This window comes from Myotis brandtii, unplaced genomic scaffold (genome assembly GCF_000412655.1).
Source record: "Myotis brandtii unplaced genomic scaffold, ASM41265v1 scaffold266, whole genome shotgun sequence".
NCBI lineage: Eukaryota > Metazoa > Chordata > Mammalia > Chiroptera > Vespertilionidae > Myotis > Myotis brandtii.
The window spans coordinates 10893409-10920484 of NW_005360124.1; the positions used below are offsets into that span (position 1 = coordinate 10893409).

Genomic DNA, 27076 nt, shown 5'->3' on the forward strand with positions numbered 1-27076 from the left:
AAACGTCAGAAGTGTTTTTAAAAAGCTTTTATTAAACATAATATACATAAAGAAAAGTGCCCAAAATAAGAATGTAGAGTGTAATGACTTAGCACAATGTGATATCTGGGTCGCTACCACCCAGTTCATGAAATAGAACACTGCCAGTGGCCCATCCAGTTCACTGATCACTCCCTCCACTCGCCAGAGGGAACCAACCGCCCTGCTTTTGTGGAGAATACTAAAGTGTTTGAACTTCAGGTAAACGAGGGCAAATAATATATCATATTTTGTGTCTGGCTGCTTTGCTCAACTCTGTTATTGAGGGTCATCTGTGTTGTTGCATGTAATGCTGGCTCATTGTCACGGCTGTTTATCTTCTGTTGTATGTTTATGCCACGAGGTATTCACGACTGGCTCTCTGGGTGGCTTTCCAGTTTGGATCTCTGTTACCACAGGCGCTTCACTGAATGATCTTTACCCACCTCTTGATGCACATGTGCACCTATTTCTGTAGTTCCTAGACCCAGGAGAGGAGCACTTTTTCAAAGTTAGACCCCTCCTTTGTTTCCTATCCAGTAATGCCAGGGGTTACAACCTTTGTTTCTTCATGCCATTATTGTTCTAGATCAGTGTGATCATTAGCCATGAATATTTTGTTTGACGTTATTTATTTATTTATTTATTTATTCTCTCTGCTGGTTTCTAAATTCCCTTTAAAATATAGCTGCTGATTTGGCGGAGGCATCAGTGTTGTGATCCTTTGCCAATGTTCCCTGCTCTGACATTATCTCCAGTGTACATAAACATGCCCCTTTGAAGATAATGTTCTGGTGCACTGACATTTTCCTCAAGTGGAGGAGGGAAGTAGGAGTGTTTTGGAGATAGTGTCAATAGAATCCAGCATTGTTTTATAGTTGCTGAGGCAGTCCTGGTAAATAAAGGAAGCCTCTGCTAATTTTCCTCTCCTCCCCTCTCACACAGGAGATAATACATTGAGACATCCTTCATTTGATTCTTTCTGCTGCGTCAAGGAATATAAATAGAGCTATAAAGCGTTGTCAGCCAAAGAGGAGCTAAATCCAGGCAGGGGTGGGTGTGGAATTTATAAGGATGTAGGCATACTTCGGTTAACTTTTATCTGTGACTATCCGGCCATCTGTCTGGCATAGATTACATTTGGTGTATTTTGTTTTTCCTAGAGAAGGAAGTTGACATTTTTCTTTTCATGTTTTAAACCAGGAGACTTAAGGCAAATTTTTTAGTTTTTTTTTTTTTTTTGATTGATTTTTGGCAACAAGCTTAAGCAAGTCCCTGGGAGTAAGTTTATCCCAATACTATCCCAGAAATAAAATGGTGTTTTCAAGAACACATTGCTTTTAACAAATAGACATGTAGTATGTATAGTCTGTTGCATAGTAATTCTACAGCTTTAAGAATGCTAAGAAACATTTAACCCAGTGGTTCTCAGCCTTACCTGTACACCTGAGATTTAAAAATTCCCGATGCCCAGGGCCCACCCTTGGTCACTTACTTCAGGACCTGCGGAGGTTAGGACTCCAGGCAACTGATGTGCAGTCGGGGTTGATAACTACTGCTCTGTGCTCTGACCTCCAACTCATGGGTTCTCAGTGTGGTCCCTGGACCAGAAGCCTCAGCGTCACCCGGGAACTTGTTAGAAATGCAAGTTCTCAGGCTCCATTTCAAACAGGGGGTGTACCCGAGCAACCTGATTTAACAAGCCTTCCAAGTGATTTTGGGGTCTGCTGACGCCAGAGGACCAGCGCCGTAACGCAGTGGTTCTCCAGTGTGTTCTGCACTTTCAAATCACCTGGGAAACTGACAATTTACTAATGTCGGCCCCATCTGTAGAGATGCTGACTGCATTGGTCTGTGCTGGGTCTGAGCAGAGATGTGTTCTGAAAGCTCCCCATGTGATTCTATTATGCAGCTAGATTGGAGAACATTGCAGAGAGGAGAGTCGAAAAGAGCAGGTTTAATTTATTTATGTATTTATTTTTATTTATTTCAGAGAGGAAGAGAGAGAGAGAAAGAGAGTCGAAAAGAGCAGGTTTTATTTATTTATGTATTTATTTTTATTTATTTTAGAGAGGAAGAAAGAGAGAGAGAGAGAGAGAGAGAGAGAGAGCGAGAGAAACATTAGAGAGGGAATCATCGATCGGTTGCCTCCTGCACACCCCCTAACTGGGGATTGAGCCTGCAACCCGGGCATGTGTCCTTGACCGAAATCAAACCTGGGACCCTTCCATCCACAAGCTGATGCTCTACCCACTGAGCAAACCAGCTAGGGCGAAAAGAGCAGGTTTTAAAAGGAGGAAAAATAAATGGGTTCGTGGCCAGAAGGGTGGTGAATGAAATGGGTGTGTATTGAAGATGGAAGACAGTCATTAATTCAAGTCACAGTCACCGGTGTTGCACCTGTTACAGAGCTGGACAAACAAGGTTTTAAAATTCAGGTGCATTTCCTTCTGTGATGCCATTTACTTCACATTCAGCGTTTGGACTTGCAACCTCATATAGAGAAAAAGGTGGAGGGACTGGCAAAGAATGAAATAGACTCAGACGACACCTGACCTAACATCTGTACCAGGGATTTGGGTCAGTCCCATGACAAATAATCAAATATAATCAAATGCATGCGCTCTTGTTCCTTCCAGGCAAGCTTGGGCTTTGGTTGGTGTCATCAGCGGTGGAAGTACTTCTTGCAATGAATCTGTGAGAAACTATGAAAATCATAGTAGTGGAGGAAAGGCTCTTGCCCAGAGAGAATTTTATACTGTGGATGGTCAGAAGTTTGCGGTGACAGCTTATAGTGAATGGATTGAAGGTAGGCAAGCATGGTGTGTACTTTTGTAAGACATGGGTAAGTATTGTGACACATTTTATTTTTTAAAGTGATAGTGTATTCCAATGACATTCCAGTTAGATTTCTCAACTGGTTGAGAGTAAAACCAACAGTTTCCCTACTGTACTTGATCTTTTAGACTCCAGGGTTCTTTCTAGACTAGACAATGATCTGTTCTAGATTGGGCACCCCCCACTGGACTTTGTGAGTGGTTCTCGAGCCGTTTAGTGTGGCTAACTAGTGAAAATAGATTTGTTTCCTGGATGTGACATGGTGAGCTGTCTTAGTTTATGCTCGGTGACAGTGAACATGATCTTGTACCTTGAGTCTTCTCTTTCTGTACATATGTCAGCAAAATTACCTTTGAATACATGTTATATGAAGTAAAAACTAATCTTTAGCCACATGATTCAGAGATAATTATTTTGGTGCAAATAATCTAGTATTTTTTATCTTACGTATGTTCCCTCCCTTGGTGTTCATTTTGTTTTAACCTGTTTTCCTCTCTTTAAATAACATACTGTAAAAGTACCTCATGTCTTTATATTTTCTTCAATATACTTTTAATGATAATCCATCTTTCAGAAGAGCTATAATTTATTTGAATAATACCTAGTACTGACTATCAGGGTGCTTCTGACTTTTTTCTCTTAGTAACGTTCTCTCTCTCTCTCTCTCTCTCTCTATATATATATCTCTCTCTCGTTTTCCTTGCAGTTCTCATAGCCGCTGCACTGATTCTATAAACAGTCTTTTCTCCTCCCTGCCTTTGTTGGGAGGTAGCAGACAGTCCTGGCTGAGAGACTCATGCGCTGGCGAGGTGGCTGCCAGAGAACGTTGTTGCTAACCCACCAGGTTTTTGTCCTTCTGGGGAGGTCAAGGCCAGGCCCCCACTTGGCTTGAAGGGACATTTTCAGATTTTTCTTTTTGTCACTTGAAGTGTTTGCCTCTGATTTTCCCTAATAAATTCCCCAACTTAAAAAAAAATCACTGTTCTAGCATAATGTTTTTAAGGTTCATATATGTTGTTGCATGTATTGTTTCTTTATTATTGCCAAATAACATTCCAATGATATACCACTTTTTTTGTTAATCCTCATCAGAAGGTATTTTTCCATTGATTTTGAGAGAGAGAGAAAAAGAGAGAGACACACAGAGGGAGAGAGAGAGAAACATCCATGTGAGAGAGACACATCTATTGATTGCCTCCCCCATGCCTCCAACCAGGGTCTGGGATCGAACCTGCAGCTCAGGTACATGCCCTTGGCCGGGAATCAAGCCCACGACCCTTTGGCTCGAGGGCCCACACTGTCACACTGAGACCCCGGCCAGGGCAGATATCTCACATTTTAAAAACCCCTCAGCAGGCCATGTGCATTGGAGTTGTTCCCACTTCGGTTGTTATGGGCGTTTATGTCACAGTTTCTGTGTGGTGTGCTTTCATTCCTCTTCGCTAAGAGAGGAATTCCGGGTCAGGTAATAACTCTCGGTTTAACTGTTTGAAGAACTGCCAAGCTGTTTCCCAAAGCAGCTGCACCATGGCATTCCCACCAGCAATGCCCGAGGGTGCACCTTCTCCTGGTCATTTCTGCAGGGCACTTGCCGTTCTCTCTTGAGCAGACCCGTGCTAAGGGGTCGGAAGGCATGCCTCACTATGGGTTTGATCTGTATTTTCCTAATGACGAATGATGTTGACTGTCTGTTGATGTGTTTATTGACCATTTGTGTATCTTCTTTGGAGACTTGTCTATTTAGATTTTTGTCTATTTTAAGTTCGTATTATTGTCTTTTGTTATTCCAGTTGTAAAAGTCCTTTATATATCCTAAATATTGGTCCCTTATCAGATATATTTGATTTGCAAATATTTTCTCCCATGCTGTTTTTTTTTCCTTGATGGTATCATTTATAGCACAAGACTTTTAATTTTTTAAAAAATATATTTTTATTGATTTCAGAGAGGAAGAGAGAGATAGAAACACCAATGATGACAGAGAATCATTGATTGGCTGCCTCCTGCATGCCCCCTACTGGGGACTGAGCTCGCAACCTGGGCATGTGCCCTTGACCAGAATCGAACCCAGGACCCTTGAGTCTGCAGATCGACACTCTGTATACTGAGCCAGGGCAACACTTTGACTCCCGTGCATGCCCCCCCGGGGATCAAACCCCACAACCTGGGTGTGTGCCCTGACTGGAATCAAACCTGTTGCCTTTTGGTATACAGGATGACGCTCAAACCAACTGAGCCACACTGGCCAGGATAATCTAGTTTTCTTAAAAGCATTTTTGCTTAAAATCATCCTTGTCATTTTTTAAAAGCATTATTGAAATTTACGTAAAATTTTTATGAAAAACGTTAATATTTAGTTGCCTTTTTTAAGATAATTGTTTTGGGTAAGAATATGAAATTTTGGGTAAGGATTGTTGTTGCCATGAAGTTTTTTATTACCTTTGTTCTTTACCTGTCTGTTTTGATTCTTGGGAAGGCAGAATCATATAGAGGTTAAAAAATTGGCTCTACCATCTTTTGGCTGTTATTCAAACTCCCTGACCTTTGGTTTCTTCATCTCATACATATAACAGTGCCTATCTCTCATAGTTGCTTTCACGAAAGGTTATTATGTTTGTGAAGTCTTCAACATTTTAGCTATTGTTATTGTTAGTTATTATTTGGACAACATTCCATGATGTGCTTTAGTATCTGGACTCAATAAACATATTAAAAATGCACTTTACATTTATAAGGTATCTATTTATTTGGTGCCTGGTAGACACTGAAAAGCAGAGTAGATCACAGTCTAAAGCAGCCGTGGGCAAACCTCGGCCCGTTTGAAATGAATAAAACTAAAAAAAAAAAAAAGACCGTACCCTTTTATGTAATGATGTTTACTTTGAATTTATATTAGTTCACACAAACACTCCATCCATGCTTTTGTTCCGGCCCTCCGGTCCAGTTTAAGAACCCATTGTGGCCCTCGAGTCAAAAAGTTTGCCCACCCCTGGTCTAAAGGAACAGAATCTGAGACTTGCTCAGATTTGGTTTTATCAGGATAGATGGCTCAAGACTATAAGGAGAACTGTATTATTCCTCGTGCCATGTCTGAATTTCCATCCTTTTGATTCCCCCGACTTAGTAGAGGTGTTTTTTCACTCCCATCATGGTCCTTTAGAGCAGCGGTCGCCAACCGGTGGTCCGGACCACTGGTGGTCCATGAGGTCCGAAAGGTTGGCGACCGCTGCCTTAGAGTCACTGTCTTAAAGGAGCACCTGATCAGCATGTTACATTCTGGTCAGGGGTGGATGGGCTCTCTCCTCATGGCAGGGATCTGTGTTTGCATCTTTCACTCATTAATATCTACAGAGTGACTTCCACATGGTGACCATTAGTAAAAATGTGCTGACTTGTGTTTATCGTGACTGTCAATTTGTTCATCAGTGAGAGGGTCCACATTAGGAGAAAAAAAACTTCCGCTAATGCATCGCTTTCTTTCTTTCTGGTTTAGGTGTTAGGTCCTCATTAGGTGGGGGGAAAAAAACAAAAAACTCCTGCTAATGCATCGCTTTCTTTCTTTCTGGTTTAGGTGTTTCTCTTTCAGGTTTCCGGGTGGAAGTCGTGGATGGCGTGAAGCTTCACCTGCTTGATGACGTCAGTAGCTGGAAACCCGGAGACCAGATCGTGGTTGCAAGCACAGACTACTCCATGTACCAGGCCGAGGAATTCACGCTGCTCCCCTGTCCCGAGTGCAGCCGTTTCCAGGTCAAAGTCAAAGGTATCCAGCTGCGCAGAATGCTTTTTTGGGAAACACTCTTTTCTTGGGATTTGATTCCTGGAGTTATATGTTCCCCCACAATCACCATCATCACCACCATCACCATGTTTCATGCCTGTTCCATTGTTTAATAAAAGATGAAGACATGGTGGATCAATTGTTTTCTAAGGTTCTTTCCAACTTCTTTTTAAACTGTCAAGTAATAGTAAACCCAGCCATTCGACTAGATTCATTTTTTAATGGAAATTTATCTCCTTAATTAAAAAAAAAATCCTGTGGTTTTTGAGTGCCTACTTCCTTCGCAAAAAGTAGATCTTATTAATATTTAAAATGGAACCAAAAAAGTATTTTAAGAAGACTATATTCCCTATCATAATTTTCACTTGTACATCTTTTGAGGGAGAGCAGTGCCCAATAAGATTGTCACTGTAAACTGTTTAGAAAGAATGGCTGACATTTGTTGGTTACTTATTCTGAGCCTGACAGTCGGCAAAGCTTCTTCATGCATTGCCTCAGTTATGAACTTCATTGTGTATTTCACTTGTTATATTGCTTTCCTTGCTTCTGTACTCAAAAACTTACAGTAACTATTTGATAAGTACTCACTCAGTGAGTGATTTAGAGCTTTGGAGTTTAAGGGAAACTTTTTTGCTTTAAAATAAAGCAGGATGATTGGCTCGCTTGGCACTTTTCCTCTGTGTTTCAGTGTTGTACTTTTCCTTCTTGATAACACAGGGCATAAGCCGAAAACAGAAAAACGCAGAAAACTACGATACCATCTGGCATTGATTTTGTTTGGAAATTCCCACTGCTGTTAACAAGTCTACATGATAATGAATCTCCATGATCTCAACTCCTTGATTTACTTTTATTTTCTCCCTTGAGTTTATATAATAAAAACATCAGAGAGGAGCTCATTATTAAAGAGTTTCTAAATTTCCAATCAAAGTGGGAACTTAAAAGAATGCATAATATTAAAATAGAAAGAGGTAGGAAAGAAAAGATGGTAGTTTTTGTGCTATTAATGTGCAAATGCAGACTACTTCAGCTTTGAAGTAGAAACAAAAACAACTCACGCCCTGTTATCAACATCAATAAAACCATTAGTTTTTCTGGACTCACCGTACATTTGGTTTTTCATGTGTCCTCACGGGGGTGGGACAAAAGCATATGGATAGGGAGAGAGAATCTGGATTCTTCAGTAGATTCCAGATTATTGTTTCCAGATTAAGGGAGGATTGAGCTACTTCAGGGAGGAGCAAGCTCTGTGTGTGGATTTGACAGTTGGTCAAATTGGGTGGGTGATTCAACCAGATAATCACTAATACCCTTACTTCCTGGGATTCTGTGGTTCTGAGGTATTAAACTTGGATGGAAGTGGACAGTAACGTTTGATAATGTCTTGGGGTTACAGAATAACGCAACTGTCTTTTTGACATAAATTCCATGTTTTCTTTGTTCTAATATTATTTTTCCCTTGCCCACATCAACCAGAAACCCCGCAGTTCCTGCACATGGGTGAGATCATAGATGGTGTAGACATGAGAGCTGAGGTTGGAATTCTCACCCGGAATGTTGTAATCCAAGGAGAAATGGAAGATTCGTGCTATGGTGAAAACCAGTGCCAGTTCTTTGATTATGATACCTTTGGGGGACATGTCACGGTAGGCAGAAGGATTTGATGCGTTCTTTGAAACCTTGGTTGCTAAATATATTTGAAAAAACTTTCAAGTTTTGGAATGAGATCTATAAGGTTATTAAGAAGAAATCATATTTTATTTCTCTATTGAATGACAAAGAACAGATTTTAGGTAATTAAAAGAAAGTTTATATCTTCATGTAGTTGACCTGGACCTGAGGTTAAGCTCTTTAAGAATTGCCTTATGAAGAATTAAATCAATACATTGGGAAGAATGAATTATACAGAGGCAAAAAATAAATCTTGATATGAAAGGATCAATTCGTTCTTTATAAAACATGATTAAGCAATATATACATACAAACTATGTTTCTGGAAAACTATTTTTTATATGCAGATTTTTATTCTGTAAAAGTTTTGAGCACTTACTATGTGGTATGCTTGCTCTATATCCTAATTATTTGACTTCTGGGTTGCATTTTGGCTACATGTGTCTTAAAATCAGTGTTTGTGCAGTAAGTGGGCTACACTTAATAGCGGCATTTCTGTTACACCAATTTCTGAAATGTTGGTCAATGTTATTTCTTTGTTTTCAGTAGTATGATAGAAAATCCAGTGTTTAAAAATATCGAATGCCTTAATTGTGGATCACAGGAATTTTTTAAAAGAACTGAAGTAAACAATATTATATGCCAACAAAAATATTGAGGGCCAATTTAGAAATATCTTTTTCAAACTATTGTGGAAGTTATGGAAATAAAATAACAAGATGAGACTGGAACTGACCAAAATATTTGAACAAATCAAACTGCATACAGAAATCATTTCTGCAGCTTTCCTGGTTACATTTCCTTTTATTGTTAATATAAGATGCTATTAGTCCGTAGCCCTTTACTAGTAAAGCAATCACTCATGCAAAGGAGGAGCATTTGCTAAGTTATTAACTGGGGACCCGGTAAAATAGGATGCGAAAACAGTAAATGTTTTAATATGTATGTAATCTCCTTCTGACATTTCCTATGAAACAATATATTTTGCTACTTTCCTGTAATGACATGTATCATCTGATTTTGGTTACTGTGTCTTCCAGATAAGGAAGAATTTTACTTCAGTCCATCTTTCTTATGTGGAATTGAAACACATGGGCCAGCAGCAGCAGCTGGGACGGTACCCTGTTCATTTTCACCTGTGTGGGGACGTGGACCACAGGGGAGGTTACAGACACAGAACATCTGTGGACGGACTGTCTATTCATCACAGCTTCTCCCGGTGCATCACTGTGCATGGGACAGACGGCTTGCTGGTGAGCCGGGGGTGCATATTATTGAAGTAGTACCTCTCCTTAAATCTCATGACTTCTCAATTTTATGGAAGTGAGCTCTGCACCACATGCCTTACTCTATCTTGCTTTTAGGGAGAATTCTGTTTTTCTGTGTGAAGGAGGCCTCCCTTTTTAGCTACCCAAATTATTCTCTTAAGAGATCAATAAAACCTGACATTTGACTTTGCCCCTTCAGATAAGATGAAAAGTTCTTTTCTGCATTTGTACCCAGCAGGCTACACTGAATAGCACTTGTTACTTAAACCACAATCAATCTTGCAACCCATGACATTATGCACTTATGTTTCTGCAGATAAAGGACAGCATTGGGTTTGACACACTGGGTCATTGTTTCTTCTTGGAAGATGGAGTTGAACAGAGAAATATTTTGTTCCACAATCTGGGACTCCTCACCAAGCCGGGCACCCTCCTTCCCACTGACAGGAATAACTCCATGTGCACCACAATGCGACAAAAAGTGTTTGGCAATTACATCCCTGTGCCCGCCACTGACTGTATGTGAGTAACTGGCAGAGAGAAGAACTCATATGTGATGGTCAAGGTCTTTGGCTGTTGGGGAAGAAGCTTTGGGGGGAGTTTTTAGTGGGCAGAGTATTTCATGATGAATATTTACATCACCTTAAAAAATGCCTTGCAGGGCTGTTTCAACTTTCTGGATTGCTCATCCCAACAACAATCTGATTAATAACGCAGCTGCAGGCTCACAGGTAAATAAGACCTAAGTGCTTTCAGGTTTTTCTGTTCATGTTTACAAAATTCTTGTATATGGATGTGACGTTATGGATATAACTCCATGCGTGGCAATCTCTCTCTGACATCCTATTGGTTCCTGGTACTACTTGTCTAGTTGAGAGTAGATGTGACTGAGATGCTTCTTCCATTTCTTCTAAATCAATTATGCCAGCTTGTATCATCCTGCAATGACCCTTTGAAGCCCCTCCGTCATCTCAGCTCATCCCTAGCTCAGGATGCCTTATATTCCTCAGTTCCTTTAACATCCTTGAGCCTCCCCTCCACGTGGGGTCTTTGACTCACTCCTGTATGCAGGTTCCCATAAGTATGTATTAAATTTGGTTATTTTTTCTTGCTAATCTGTCTCATGTTTATCTTGAGGGTAGAGAAAAGTTTGTTCCTCCCCCACAATAGCTACTAGTCATAATTAAAAGTATACATAATAAAGTATATATTTAAAAAAAATATTTTTATTGATTTCAGAGAGGAAGGGGGGGGGAGAGAGAGAGAGAGAGAGAGAGAGAGAGAGAGAAACATCATTGATGACAAGAACCATTGGTCATCTGCCTCCTGCACACCCCACACTGGGGATCGAGCCCACAACCCAGGCATGTGCCCCAACCGGGAAGCAAACTGTGACTTCCTAGTTCATGGGTTGATGCTCAACTATTTAGCCAAACTGGCCAGACTTCATTTTATTTTTTATCAGTGAAGCAATCAAGCATTTAAAAGAGACTTTATATTTCACTGGAATATTTGTAATAAAAAAATTGAAGTTAGTTGGAAATGCTCGATAATTTCTACATTATGAATTTTATCAAGTCATGTCATTTAAATTTAGCTCAACTTGCCATTTTTGGGTTTTCACCTTGTTTAACTGGTGCCCACCAAATGAATAATAGACAGAAATGATATGTCAATGTTAAGTGAAAAAAAGACATGGCCATAATAAAAATTAAATAAAGAGTTTTGCAACTCTCCCAATAAAATGATCTTGTCAAGGAAAAAAGAAATCAGTTATGCCAGTTAGTATCTCTGAGTAAGACAGATGCCAAATGGAGGAGAAGCAGTCAGCTAATCCCCAGGGTTATCATGTCATCTCCAGAGTATAATTTTAGTGTGTGATACATAGTCGTTCTGGGTTATATTTAAGTCAAGTGTGGCCCTGATCATTTCATTTTTTAGTTTTGATGCAGAAAGAAAGCTTTAGCTCTTCTCCATGGGAATGGATTATTCTGTAGAAGACTGACAGTAGTCTCTCTGGTCAAGGGGCTCATCCTTTTGTTAATTGTATGCACTTGGGGATTTCACCTCCTTGGTAAAGCAGCTAAACTCTGCTGTGTGCCTTAAATGAACTGTGTGCCTTGAATTGTTTCACAAACATAAGAATAACTTAAAAGAACAAATGAACTATTTTTGGATGGCAGAAATGTCTCCTGGGTAAGGTTGGAGAAATTTACGTTTATAATTGAGTCTGAATTAAAACTGCTAACTTCTAATATAAAAATGAATCTTTAAGACATTATACTATTACAATTATAGCTGTGCTGAAAACTACAGTACAAAAAAACTGGGCTTTACAGCAATATCTAAATATTCATATATCTATTGGCTATTAAGATTTTAAAAGGAAAGAAATGCCTAGCATTGCTTTTCAGGGAGTATTTCTTTGAGATGAATAGAATACAGGCATCTTTATGTGATGGTAGAATTCACATCAGTGATTTTCCCTAAAAACATAAAACATAAAATTCTTATTTGACAGGCCAGAGGCCTGGACATTTAATCATTTCAGGCTTTCATTCATTCATTTTTTATCAAATATTTGTCAAGTCCCACATGGGGTTTGCGTTGAAAGTTTCTCATTGGAAGATGAGATTTTGGGTAAAGATGACCAATATGTTGATAAGCAGTCTCACCCCAGGATCTTTACAAATGAACAGCCAGAGCAGAGATTCCTTCCAGCTGTTTTCAGAAGTTGTGGGTTGAAGATTAAAACATTGCAAATAGTCTATGAAGGTGTCCGGTGAGGTTGCCAGAAACCTTCATTGAGGCTCATGCTGAGAAAATAACAAAGGCCCATTTCACGTAGGTTTGTTCTTCTTCCTTTTCATTTTGGGAGTTCTTTCTTTTCCCTCTAGAAAAACTGTTCCAGCGAAGCTCATGTCTTGGCAAGGGTTTTCCTCCCAAAGTCAATCAAACCCTTTCTACCTGTACCTTTCCACTGCCTTTTACAAAGCTCCCTTTACCTGTTTTGACACCACAGTGTTTAACAGGAAACAGCTACTACCTCCTTGTTCTTTCCTCCACCCCCAACCCCCAAACTCCATTGTACCCTAGAGGGTTTGCTGTGCCCTCAGTTTATAGGGCTATGGTCTGAAGAAGACAACCCTGCATGTCTTCTTCTGTGTCTGTTTTGTGCCCCAAGGAGTAGAGGTGGTAAATACATTTTCCAAAACAGTTCTTCCTTTTAAAAAAAATCCTCACCTGAGGATATGTGTGTGGTTTAGGACGGAGGAGAGAGAGAGAAACATTGATGGATCGATTGCCTCTCCTATCTCCTGTGCATGCACCTGCCCGGGGATTGAACCCGCAACGGTTGGTGTACGGGACAATGCTCCAATCAACTCAGCCACCCGGCTAGGGTAGAACAGTTTGCTTTAGGACCCATCTGTAAACTTGGGGGAAAATGTTAACTATTGCATTCATTTTGGTGCATAGGTACATAGGCTTTTCACAATTCATCTCTCCTCTATGTTCCCAAAGGACTTTTTATTACAGCTAATATAGTACTTATTACATATATTTTAGTTCCGTCTGTATTTCCCATTAAACTATGAATTCTTTGTGAATAGTCTTATTGTACACCTGGCATATAGTGGGCACTAAATAAATGTTTGCTATATTTGAATCAGTGCCATACTTTCTGGGCTGTAAGTTTATGTTTCCACAACCTGTTTAATCAAAGTTCCATCATATGAAGATGTCTTTCACATTGGGCTGGTTTTCAATTGTCACAGGAATTAGGAACATTTCATTTCGGTTTTTATATTTCATTTTGAGTGTCAGAATATTTCAAACTGTTCTGCTCCCGGTAAGGTCAGTAATGCCGAAATTGAATGGACAGGGTCCAGGCTGAGACAGCATCCTGATTCATGCGTGTGGTGTGGGTTTTTTTTTCTTGGCAAAAATTTGCCTCGGGACAGGAAGGACATTGGAGTTGTTTGAAAGAAGCCAGTGAGCCTGCATGTTGGCAGATAGTTGTTAATAGGTATGACTCAGCTATTGATCAGGTTTGAAGGTAAACAGAAAAACCCGTATTTCTAAAAGGCTATGCTGTCCTGGTCACATGGAAGGAAGGAAAGCTTGTTCGCTTCTAATTCTGCACAACTTTTTAAAGTAGATAATAGTGGGAAACTTATTTTGAAAAGAAATTTTGCTGTCAGCCAATTATTTCTATCTTTTGTCCAGACCTGCAAGCAAAATTAAATTTGCTTTTTTTCTCAAAGCATGATAGCACTGCTTTGAAGGTGCTAGGTGAGTGAGTGTACACTTTTTTTATAGTCAATTCCTAACCTGAAACAATGAATCGTTAGTGTTAAAAAAGATTAAACTTGCCTGTGAAGTGCTTAGTTTATGAGGGTTTTCACAGAGTGGCTTTATAAAAGGAGCGTTTAATGATCTTACCCTTTTAATTATAGGATGCTGGAATATGGTATTTATTTCACAAGGAACCTACTGGGGAATCCAGTGGATTGAAGCTGTTAACGAAACCAGAACTTACTCCGTTGGGTGTGTTTTATAACAACAGGGTCCATTCAAGCTTTAAGGTAGGTTCCCAAGCTTTAACAGTTAGTACATATGATTTCCAGGGTAAAGGATAGACTACTGTGGTTACAACTGAGAAATGTCCGTTTTTAGATAGACCTTGTCATCAGAGATTAAAAAAGCATACTCCTAGCTCTTGCATATGAAGGCTATCTATACAGTTTTCTGTTTACACACACAGGAATATACCCTAACATACATGCATATGCAGTCTGAATAACTCACAGGAATATATGCTAACACACACATGCTCATGCAGTCGGAAGTTATAATGGACTTGATTCATGAGTCTTCGTCCTCCTCCTTCCTCCTTCTTTCCAGGCTTTAATGTCATTATATGTGTCTAGGGATGCACACATTCAGCGGTCGCCAACCGGTGGTCCGAAAGGTTGGCAACTGCTGCTTAGATAATGTGCTTCTAAGGATTAAAAAACAGATTTTCTCTCTAAGTGCTGATGAAGTGTCCTGTGGGTATTTAATGCGAATTATGTAAATAGGGAAGTACTGTTGAAGAATGTTTGACCTAATTTAAAATGATACAGGTCAAGTAAAGGTCATTTAGGAGCTCCGGTTTCCATGGTATTTGGCACTCATCCCTCACCAGCTGGTGATAAATACATCTGGCTCATTTGGTGCTCACAGGCACTTTGATATTTTCGTTGTATGATATGGTGCCCAGATTCTTTATCCTAATGCGGTCCACATCGCAGTTCAGTGGATACTTTCCCTTTATGGTACTCAGAGGATCCTTTTTTTTTTTTTTAAATCTGTATTGTTGAAAGTATTATATATGTTCCCTTTTTTCCCCCCTTGACCTCTTCTAGCCCACTCCCACCCTCCACCCTAGGCCTTCACCACCCTATTGTCTGTGTCCATGGGTAATACACACGCACACACACACACACACACACACACACACACAAGTTCATTGGTTGCTCTCTTCCCACCCACAGAGGTTCCTTTAAAAACCCGAGTGTGTTATAATTTGAAGAGCTTAGAATCACTTGATGAAGACTTGAGAGAGGAAAAAAACTTTACACGGAATTATGATTTTTGTGAGCTGACTCGATGAACGATAATTTTTGGTGAAAGTAGCGTTTCAAGGTGGAAGTCTGCGAAATTTTCTGATTATAGGTGGTATAAAAAAACACCTCATTCCAATTAATTTTTTAACATCATGTCTCATGAGGCCATATAGTTTTCTAGTTTATTAATTAGGTCTAAATAATTAGATCTAAATAATGAGTGTATGATTAGGTTTAATTTGTTAAATTTGGGACTGACTATCCCAAATCTAGTCCAGGTCAGTCACATCTGTGTGACTGCCTACTGAGTATGATTTGGGTGTTTCAGGGACACATAAATAAAATGTGTTCAAAACTAAAATCCTTACTTTTATCAGCAGACCCATTCCCATTCGTGTTTCTGTGAATGAAACCACTAGCCACCTAACTGCCCAGACTAAAAACACATGAACCTTAATTAATCCCTCCCCCTCCCTCTTAGACATTTTATTCATTCCTAAATGGTGTCAATACTACTTTATAAAGAATTTTCACTCTATTATTGTTCCCTGTTACTATTGCCAGTCTAGGTCATCTTTGTTTCTCTTGTGGGTCACTGGGTTACTGCCATCGACTTCTACCTTATCTCTTACCTCCTTTCTTGGCTCTTTTCAATCTTACCCGTCTTGCAGTTGGGGTATTCTTTCTTAAAATGCAGTTGATTATATTGCTTTTATTAAAAGTCCCATTGTCTTGACTCTTTGGTGTATCAGCTCTGCATCATCTGGCATTTGTGTCTTTCTCCTTTTTCCTTACCTTTCCTCCCTCCATACATTTCCTGTCAGCCCATCTAAGATTTTGTTGTTGTTGTTGCTCTCGGATGTTCTATGCCCTGTCTCATCTTCAGACTTTTTGTATAAACTACTCCCTTGGATACTTTCCTCTGGGTTCTTTAGCTGCTTCCCACCCACTCCCTGCTCTTCATCCTCAACCTATCCTTTGGCGTGGTTAATTCCTCCCCATCCTTCAAGTTCAGCTGTAGGACGCCACTTCCTTTCTTATGTGCTGCCAAACATTTCCATTATCATGTGCTTCTCATATTGGATTGTAATTGTTCTTAACTGCATGTCTTGCTGCTAGTTTGTGTCAGTAGTTTTGTAGTTAATGTGTAATATAATGCTTGGTGCCTACCACAAGGTAGGCACTACATAAATATTTGCAAATGACCGAATGAGTTCTATTATTAAAATATCCATGAAAGTAGCTGTTTTCATGATAACCTGTGCTTTGCTGTTTATTCCTTCCTGCTCTTTTTTGTCATTGATGCAATAATCTAAACCTTATTTTTATGAATCATTATATACATAGCTATAACTTGGGATTTATATTTATTTCGGTCCATTATTATATTTTCCAGGCTGGCTTATTTATTGACAAAGGTGTCAAAACAACCATTGCTAGTGCTGCTGATCCTCGGGAATACCTCTGTTTGGATAACAATGCAAGGTAGAGTAGTCACTTTAAATCACACTCAAGCTTATTTTGCCAAAGCAAAACTTTCTGAGTTAAGCTATTATGTTCTTTTCTCCAGTAACACATTGAAAATGAAGTTCTCAAGATTTGTAGGAGGGTTTTGGAAAAATATTTATTCTGTTGTCCTAAGTCCTGTGGCAGGGCTTTTTAATGTTATCCCCTTTTCACAGTTGTAAGTTGATGTTAGAGTTGCAGAAAGAGCAAGAAAAAGAGAGAGATGTTGAAAAAGGGTCCAAATTTGGCCTAAAGTAGAACATGATTCATTAAAATACAAGTTAAGCTTAAATATTTTAGTGTAATCCCTGAAAATCAAGGCATACAGAATTTATGGTCAGTGGTCAAAATGGAACATTGATTGAATCTGTTTCAAAGGGAAAGGTCTTAAACGTGATGATCAAGCTAGTTCTGGTTTAGTCATTTGTAGTCTCAGATTCACCTCATAGCTGGGCTCTATGTTATTCTCCTTTATAACCACAGAACGTGGTTGGGCTGTGGATCAGCCTTTCAACCAAGTTCTTTTACATGCTGTATATGAGAGCCAAAAGAAATAAAACGTCTCCAATAGAAATACGGTTTTCTGACCTGGAGATTATTATGCTAAGCAAAATAAGCCTGTCAGAGAAAGACAAATACCATGTGATCTCATTTATATGTGGAATCGAATGAACAAAATAAACTGATGAATAAAATAGAACCAGAGGCATGGATACATGGAGCAGACTGACAGGTGAGAGGGGAGAGTGAGAGGGGACTGGATAAAAGAAAGGGAAGAGAGTAGCCAAAGAACATGTATACATAGGCCCTGGACACACATGGCAGAGTGGTGAAGGTCAGGGGAGGGGTGGCAGGGGTGGGTGGAGGTGGACCATGCGGGGGGAGAAGGAGGGACATCTGTAATAGTGTCAACCTAAAAATAAAAAATACCCTTTCCATCTTTCTGGAAAAGATGGCAACATAAAGTCATATTCAGTAGGAACTGTGTCGATGTTATTTTTTATCCTTCAAGGTGATTGACCGACTTAAGATGTTGAAAGGGTGCTAGGGTCTGTTGCTAGACATTTAAGCAAAAGGACGCCAGGCTTATTATTAGAAGCCACCTGTAGGTCAGAGGGGGGGAGGCAGAGGTCAATGAGGCAATTTAAGTGTGAGGCAGGATGCTTGTGACACAGTGGTAAGGCATGAGTGAGGTCAGGAGAAACCTGGGGAAAGTATACTTAGAAAAATTACTCATCAGGATTTCTTAAAGGTCAAGTTGAGCCTGAAATATTTTAAAGCAATGATTAGACAGCATTTGAGAAGCTGCAAAACTGAGGGCATTATTAAATTAAACATAGGTACTGATTGATACCTTATAGCTGAACAAGATGTGAAAGTGAAAACTAGAAGAAATAAACTAAAGATGAAAAAGGAGCCCTGCTGGTGTAGCTGGGTGGTTGACTGTCCACCTATGAACTGGGAGGTCACTGTTTGATTCCCGGTTCGATTCCCAGTTGGGGCACATGCCTGGGTTGTAGGCTTGATCCCCAGTATGGGGTGTGCAGGAGGCAGCTGATCAATGATTCTCTCTCATCATAGATGTTTCTATCTTTCTCTCCCTCTCCCTTCCTCTCTGAAATCAGTAAACATATATTAAAAAAAGAAAACGGAGCAAAGAGATGATGACAACTTATGAAACAAGAAGGGAATATTGCTTGGCTGGTGTGACTCAGTGGTTGAGTGTTGACCTATGAACCAGGAGGTCAAGGTTTGATTCCTGATCAGAGCATAGGCCTGGGTTGTGGGCTTAATCCCCAGTAGGGGGTGTGTAGGAGGCAGCCGATCAATGTTTCTCTCTCTCTCTCCCTCTCTGAAATAAATAAAAATATATTTTAAAAAGAAGGGAATATTATTTGACAAAACAAAGAAATCTTTGCTAGGTGGTCACTGCTACTTTTTTAGTTTGAAAGAGTTTATTATAACTGGTATGTGTTCGTTGCTAAGTTAGTATTAATAGAAAAATCCTAAACACAACAAAATTGACTCCCTTCCCTGCCTTAAAAAATGTGTGTATGGGGATGAATGGATGGATGTGGAAATATATTTTAGAATCCATTGATATTTTAATTCGACCTGACAATAAAACAATCTATTCTTAATAGTCCAAGAAGTTTTTTATAGGGTATGTGTATTTGATATTATGATAATGGTACTTTTTCCTCTGTTGTCTATTAGTTCTCTTACCAGTTTTTAAATGCATACATTTTTTTCCTTTATTGTTGACACTATTACAGATGTCCCCATTCCTCCCCGTCCCTTTGCCCACCTCCACCCAGCCCCTGTCCCCACTTCCCTCTGGCTATTACCACACTGTTGTCTGTGTCTATTGGTTTGCATACATCTTGGCAAGGAATTAGACTCCATTTGAAAGTTGTTATTGAAAAGAATTGATTATAAAAGAGTGTAACAAGACATTTGGCAACTGGTGTATACATTTAATTTTGTTTAAACTAATGTAAAGAATATGCCCAAATGCATTCATGAAGTCCAGACATGAGTAAAAATGATAAAACTCTAATACAAGTGAGTAATAAGCCAGCCAGTGAATTAGACGTCGGGCCCATGGAATCCAGAAATTAATCAGTCTGTTCATCACAGGGGAAGTTGACTCAATAGTTAATCAGATGAGCCTTTCCGTATGTTTTAAAAATGTGAAATTACAGGAATCCAAAGATGGGAAATTTTAACTCAAGAAAATTCTTGGTTTTGAGATTGGGAAATTTCATCGAAAAGTGAAATAGCATGAGAGCCAACAAGTACATTTAAAGCAGAGGACAATTAAGGGAGAAGGTTGAGAAGGGTGCTGAAAGTTCATAAATGAGGATGACGAGAAATTGGGAAAGTTGACTTTTTTGCACACCAAGTTGGGTAGAGGATGAAAAGAAAGGGTTTCCCAGGAAATGGTCAACAATTGATTTATATAGATAGGAATTTCAGAAAAAATGAGATGGCTACAGCAGAGAATCAGATGTTTTATTGGTACTTTTTTTTTTTGGCTTTCTTTTTAGAACATTGCGTAGTTTTCTTTCCAGAATTTTTCCATCTGCTTGACATTATATAATGACTACAAAGCTGTTTGGCAGCAACTACAATGCCAGAAGAGTGGGTGATGGCTCCGAATCAGATTTTTTACCCCTTAGATTAGAGTTGTTTAGTGTAAGGGGTCATATACACAATCTAAGGGTGGATATAATGCTTTCCAGACTGGTCTTTCTATAGTCCATTCTCTACAATCCTTGCACCAAGTAGCAGCTAGTGACCAGTTAAAAAAAAGAAAGAAATCTGGTCATATCACCTTCCTGATTCCGTGTTTCTGATGACACTTTTCATCACATCTATCTATATATGTTTCTATCTATTCACTTTATTGAGGTGTGGTTAACATGGACAAAGTTGTGCATATTTAATGTATGTAACTTGCTGAGTTTGGGTATAAGTACACTCCCATGAAATCATTACCACTATCAAGGCCATAAACCTCTCTATTTATCTCCCCAAATTTCTTCCTAACTCCTTTATTATTATTACTTCCTTTTTTAAAAAAATATATTTTTGTTGATTTCAGAGAGGAAGGGAGAGAGAGAGATAGAAACATCAATGATGAGAGAGAATCATTGATCAGCTCTCTCCTGCACTCCTCCTACTGGGGTTCGAGCCTGCAAACCGGAACCTTGACCGGAACCTTTCAGACCTCAGGCCAACGCTCTATCCATTGAGCCAAACCATCTAGGGATGTTATTATTATTTCTTTAATTTAAAAATATTTTTTCTAATCACAATACTTATCATAAGATACTAGTATACTCTCTTAGCAAATTTTACGGGATACAATATAGTATTTTTAGCTATAAGCACTATTCGGTTTGGTAAATCTCTAGAGTTTATTTATCTTGCATAATTAAAACTTTGTACCCTTTGACCATCTCCTGCCTATTTCCTCCTTACCCAGTCTCTGGCAACCACCATTCTACTCTCTGCTTTTCCAGCTGCATTTAGAATAAAGAATTGCATCCTTGCCTGGTGCATGCCCACCTTTATGTCCTCTCCCGCTTCGCTTCTTACTCTCCAGCCAAAGTGATAGTTCCCTAAACATGCCAAGCTCACTCGTGCCTAAGGGCCTTTGTACTTGCTCTTCTCTGTGCATAGCTCTTCTCCCATCATACACATTTAGTGAGCACCTACTGTGTGCCAGCAACTGGTAGTAGCGTTTGTACAAATGATGATTCTTGATTGTATGAAAAGCTCAACTTGCTAAATTGGTTTTGAAAAGCTGTTTAGTGCTCTGCTGTCTGCCCTCCCACCCCCCTCCTTGCAGCTTTGTAAAACTTAGAAATGATTTTCTACAAAATAGGTGGCCTTATGGTATTATTTATTTGAGTTGTTATGGAGGACTAGAGGCCCGATGCACGAATTTGTGTACCAGTGGGGTCTCTCGGGCTGGCCTGGGGGATTGGGCTGAAACTGGCTCTCCAACATCCCCTGAGGGGTCCCAGATTGTGAGGGGGTGCAGGCCAGACCAAGGGACCCCACCAGTGTACGATTGGGGCCCGGGAGGGACACAGGAGGTTGGCCAGCCAGGGAGGGACCGAGGGAGGGCTCCAGGGAGTGTCTGGCCCATCTCGCTCAGTCCCGATCGGCCAGACCCCAGCAGCAAGCTAACCTACTGGTCGGAGCATCTGCCCCCTGGTGGTCAGTGCAGGTCATAGCGAGCAGTTGAGCATCCTTAGCATATCATTAGCATATTATGCTTTGATTGGTTGAACAGATGACTGGACGACAGGATACTTAGCATATTAGGCGTTTATTATATAGGATAGTTTTGACACCATTTTTTTGACCTTTTCATTAAGGTCCTGATAAGTATTTTAGAAGGGAGAAAAAGCAAAGGTACAATTTAGTTTTTATAATTAATAAGTTAATTAAATACAATGTATTTTAAATTTAGGCCTTCTTAAGATAGTAAACCCAGTTTTATCTTTATATCTAAGACATATCACCAACATACAACTAAAATAACAGTTTTCAGTTCAAATATATGTATGTTAAAATATATGAATAATTTATTCAGTAAGTTTATATTAGTATTACAGATCTTAAGAATTCATAAAAACTTGCCAGTTTTCCTGGTCTGAGGTTTGTTAGTGTTTACAATGTTCTGCAGTAGCCAGTCCATAATATGTTGATTTAAAAAAGTAAGAAGATATGAAAGCAATTCTTATTTACATAAACTTATATAAATAAATGTAATTATTTTTCCCAATATTTAATATACAAGTATTTAAGTTGTATCTTAAGAGATTTTTGGGTGGGTTTTTCTTTGTTTGTCTTTTACTTCTTTGGTTTCGGTCAAATTTAAACCTTTTTTGACACTTAAGTGTGCAGTTGTAAATAGCTGATAGCCATTACCTTTTTATTACTTTTTTAAAAAGTCCTTTTTTTTTTCAATCCCAAGGTTTCGGCCTCATCAGGATGGTGACCCTGAAAAGCCACGCGTTGCTGCTTTAATTGACAGGCTCATTGCTTTTAAAAATAATGACCATGGAGCCTGGGTCCGAGGGGGAGACATTGTCGTCCAGAATTCAGCGTGGGTATTCTCTACAAAGTTATTATCTGGTGGCACTGGTGTATTTATTTTTAAGGCTATTTTGAAAAACCCAGCAGACTGAAAATACAGTGATAGTTTCTGGAATCATATTATTGTTACTAATAGACAGGACAAGCTCCGAGGAAGTTTGCTAGCATTAACAGACTGCAAATGTTTGGAATCGTCTCATTCGGCTGCTTTTATTGGACCTGAACTTGTCTGGTGACATGAACGTTTTCTGATGAGATTGAACAGAAACTTTATGTAACAAACAGGGTCTATGTCAGAGAGCTAAATAAAGATTTTGAAACCAGCTGGATTTTTTTTCCCTTCCTCTTGGAAACTCCAGGTTTTTTGATGCTCTCTTACTGCCATTCAAAACAAAAGTTGTAAATTTCACCTTAGTAAGTGTGTTGACTTATGTCTTAATATGACTTGAGGCAGTAAGCATCTCGCTTTTTCCCATCTGTATAATTTTGGAAGTCTGATGTATATTGAGCTAAGATTTGGTGTTCAAGAGTCTAGAAAAACATTGTTTTCTGGCTGGCAGTGACATTAGCTTCTTGGCATTTTATCATCTCTGTCTTTTTTCGTGCAAAGAAATGATATTATATTAAATTGTAGAAATAGCTTGGGTATTAATGTTGAAAAGTTTAGAAGAGACTACCATGATCTAATTGTTTTTAAAAGTAAAATTATAAAAATAACAAGTTCCAGCTAACACTTATATGCTCCTTGCTATGTGCCAGCCATTGTTCTATCGGGTGGGGGATGGCCCATGAAGTCATTTGGTTTGGCCCTGCCAACGCATTAGGAGTCAGTTAATTAAATGTTTGACCAAATATAGCTGGCTCATTTTTAAGTTGATAATTTTGTATGGCCCGTGAATGATGTTACAAATATCCAAATGGCCCTTGGGAGAAAAAAGGTTTCCCACCCCTATACCTAAATGGTTGAAATTAATTAGTATGTGTAATGCTCTTAAGTGTCCTATGAGGCAGGTTGTTAACTTATTATTTTAAGATATAGTTGAGAAAACTGAGGGAGAGTCCAGTTGAGTAATATGCCCAAGGTCACACAGCTGGTCATTGGCAAAGCTGAGATTTGAACCAGGTGCCTTCACTGTGGAGTCTGTGCTTTTCGTTATTGGGAAGTGAAACTTAATTTTTGTGGTCTTGAAGAGTAAACATTGGAATCTCTTCTTACATGATGTGGTAAGTTAAAGTCTTACGTCATCTCTTTTTTTCTTACAGATTTGCAGATAATGGAATAGGATTAACCTTTGCCAGGTTTGTAATTACTTTAAAAATACTTCTCTGATGATTTTATTTATTATTTATTTATTCATTTACTTATTACTTCTGATTATTTTAAAGCTGTAGGTAAAGTAACCCTTGATTTCTAAAGCTTATTTAATTTTTTTGGATAATACACCATAATGTTATACATTTATTATCATTAAAATAAATTAGCACCTGCTTCCTGTTACCACTTGAGGGTCAAAAATACATTTTTAATGATCAGTTGAATTCATGCCAAAGTAGTAGGTTAATATAGCTGGAATTCCACAGAAGGGTAGACTTACGTTTTTTTGCTTGGAAGAAAACACTTGAGCATTAGATTAAAGATCTTAAAAATTATGGGAATAAAAAGGAAGGGAGTAAAAGTTGGGAGCACATTAAATATTTTCTTTCTTCGAAGTTGGTCAAATTTCTCAGTGGTCTTTAAGAACTGGACTTTTTGTGTTAAATATTATTCTCCAGGTCACTTACTCTCACTTCCATCTTAAATCTTAAACATTAGATTCTAATTGTTGTATTCAGGGCAAGTTTATTCTCCCTGTTCACAGTACTGTTGCTTGAGAATAAAATAATCAGTTGTTGCTGCTAAATTAAATTTCACTTATTTCAACCTAATTTGAAAACCACTCATTTACAATATAATTAATTTGTATCAATTTATAAGAGGTATGTTTACAGTTTAGAGGTACTTTCTGGTGACTCAGTATGTATTAGTAAAAGCTACTGGCTGCTTTGAAAATTTTTAGCTATTTGAGTTGTACCTTGCCTTTATTTGAGGGTCAATATACATTTTCTAGGACTGTGTGGTTGACGGTTATTTTCGTTTTAACAGTGATGGAAGCTTTCCAAGTGATGAAGGTTCTAGCCAGGAGGTATCTGAATCTCTCTTTGTCGGAGAAAGTAGGAATTACGGCTTTCAGGGTGGTCAGAACAAGTATGTAGGCCTGGGAGGAATCGACCAGAAGTCTCGGACATTACCCAGGAATAGGTAAGCATTGCTTTGGCAGTGGAGAGTTAAATTGAAATAATAAGTGAAAACCTAATCCTTATGGAAGTTTCTGTAATAATTCCTCATGATTGGTTCCCACTCTGATATTTTTCCCACCTTATTTTATTATTATTATAACTGTTATTGTTATTATCATTTAGTATTTGTGTATTATACTCTAAAAATCTGGAGCATTAATAATAATTCTGGATTTCATTAATAATTTTAGGATGAAGAAACCTATCTTTTTTTTTTTTCATTTCTTAGTTAAGGCTTTATATAAGCTGGTGATTTTTTTTTTCCCTTTCTTTCTTGAGCCACAGAAAGTTGCCAAACTGTAAACTATGACATTAGGTCAGTTTTCCCTCAAATTGTGATGTTGGTTTTTAGAAATAGCCACTGGAAAAAGGAAATTACCTATTGAAAAGAGTCCTAGGAAATAAGGGTTGATAGATGCCAAAGCTGACTCCAAACCTCACCACGGCTGCATAATTAAGTGTTTCAGATGTCGAAGGGGGGGCGGGGGTAGACTTTTGGCATGCTTTCTGTCAAAATAATCTGAGTCATTAAAAAAGCACTCAGCACTAGAAAGATTCTTCAGGGCTTTTAGGGAACTATTAACTAATTAATCCATCCTCCGTTCTGAGACACAGTTTATAGTTGTCCTCATCTTACTGGTGAGAAAATGAGCTGGAGAAAAACTAGGGTCAGACTTCGGGAAGCCTCCGTTCCCTTAGTTACACATTCTATGTGGACATTGGGCTGGGGTGGGTCAGGGGCATGGGAGGAGGTGGGGGCTGGTGGAAGGGCTTTGCCAGCAGAGGGTGACCTGTGCTCGGCCCCTCTCTCCGTGTGCTTGTCGTTGGAGAAATACTTCATTTAATGCCACGCTCTGTGTAGAACTCCTGTGAGTAAGACCATGGAAGCTACTAGGAAAGGAACTTCATGGAATTTTAATAGCTAACATTTATTAAATACTTATGATGTATCAGGCCCCCTTCTGGATACTTTATTATTCACTTAATCCTCACAGAGCCCAATGGGATAGGTATTGTTATCATCCCGCTTTATAAATAACTTAAGAAAAGTAGCTGAGGTGGGATTTCAGCCCTGTTACTTGGGCTTCAGTGCTGTGCTTTTCACATTTAGGCTATAGCTGCCTCTTTTAAGTGTAGATAAAAGAAGAGCTGTATGGGTTGGGGTGTGGGCTGCAGTATGATGGCAGCCAAGTCAATTTCATTCTTTTTATTTTACATTGGCCTCCAGTTTTATTTCAAAATGCTTGTTGCTTCCTTGCTAAGGAAGATTCTCCAGAACGGATTCCTCATTGGTCCATGGATCCAGTTTTTTATTTTACTGTGTGTGTACAACCTTTTCTAGGGAAGAGAACCATTTTGGGATATATCCTTAGAGACACATGCAGATGCATAGACTTTTTAGTAAGGCCCTTTGATTTTGTTGCTAGCATATATTGTAAAACACTGCCAAGTTGTAATCTAATTCGTTGCTATAGAAATCCTCTGCAGTGCCATCAAAGAATTTAAAAGTGGAGAAAACGAAGGGATACAGAATGTTATGGGTTTTGTACATTAATTATGGTTAATAATATATGATTAAGGAGTTTGTGTTTGAACAGAAAGGAGGACAATGAATAAAACCGACTTCTCAATCTAGCTAGCCTTTTTGACATCAAAAGCCTTCAGGAATTATACTTTCATACTTTTAAGCATATCATTTCACCTTATTACTGTCATTTAGAGGCCTGAGAGGAGGTTCTCTCTCTTTAAGCACAGATTCATTTTTGTTCTCACATTAGAGATTTTGGAACCCAAACTAAAGTATATAAGTTACCAGATAAAAGGTCTTAACTGGTGGACTCAAGGAAGCAAAAGTCACCTCTTCAGAGAGGCCTCCATTCTCTTTAAGATAGCTTCTCTCCCACCCAACCTAATGTATTACTATGTGTTGTCTCCATAGCACTTATCTGTAATTATCCTTTGTTTTCCTTTTTGCCTTTCCCACTACAGTGTACATTTCAGTTGATCAGGCATCTTGTCTTGGTATTCTAGAATTGTGTTTTGTGTGTACAGAATAGTCTTTATAAAACAAGTATGTCAGTGAAGTGCTGCTAAGGGGACGGGTCCATGTGCATTAAACAAACTCTTGTTTTTCAACAGGACATTCCCAATTAGAGGCTTTCAGATTTACGATGGACCCATTCATCTCACCAGGTGCACTTTCAAAAAATATGTGCCAACTGCAGATAGGTATACCAGTGCTATTGGCTTCCTCATGAAGAATCCCTGGCAGATAACCCCCAGAAATAACCTCTCCCTTGTGAAGTTTGGTCCACATGTAAGTATGTCCTTTTGATTCCTATATAGTTACTGTGGTGGGAGGAGGAGGGGTAGCACATCCCCAAAGACAAAGACAGAAACAAAGGATTCGTACCAAGTCTTTATGACTGGGGGGG

At 38.9% G+C, this 27076-nt stretch overlaps 1 protein-coding gene across 2 annotated transcripts in view; it reads left to right on the forward strand.

Annotated features, from left to right (window-relative positions):
- Positions 1-27076, forward strand: part of TMEM2 (transmembrane protein 2) — a 71356-nt gene that overhangs the window by 23175 nt on the left and 21105 nt on the right. For both annotated transcript variants that reach the window (XM_005868323.2, XM_005868322.1), the window contains exons 5-16: positions 2658-2827; positions 6428-6616; positions 8111-8280; positions 9346-9558; positions 9890-10095; positions 10235-10304; positions 14031-14159; positions 16579-16667; positions 22183-22314; positions 23568-23603; positions 24448-24603; positions 26781-26958. In XM_005868323.2, the coding sequence (XP_005868385.1) occupies positions 2658-2827; positions 6428-6616; positions 8111-8280; positions 9346-9558; positions 9890-10095; positions 10235-10304; positions 14031-14159; positions 16579-16667; positions 22183-22314; positions 23568-23603; positions 24448-24603; positions 26781-26958 (1738 nt within the window). The remainder of the gene's footprint in view (positions 1-2657; positions 2828-6427; positions 6617-8110; positions 8281-9345; positions 9559-9889; positions 10096-10234; positions 10305-14030; positions 14160-16578; positions 16668-22182; positions 22315-23567; positions 23604-24447; positions 24604-26780; positions 26959-27076) is intronic.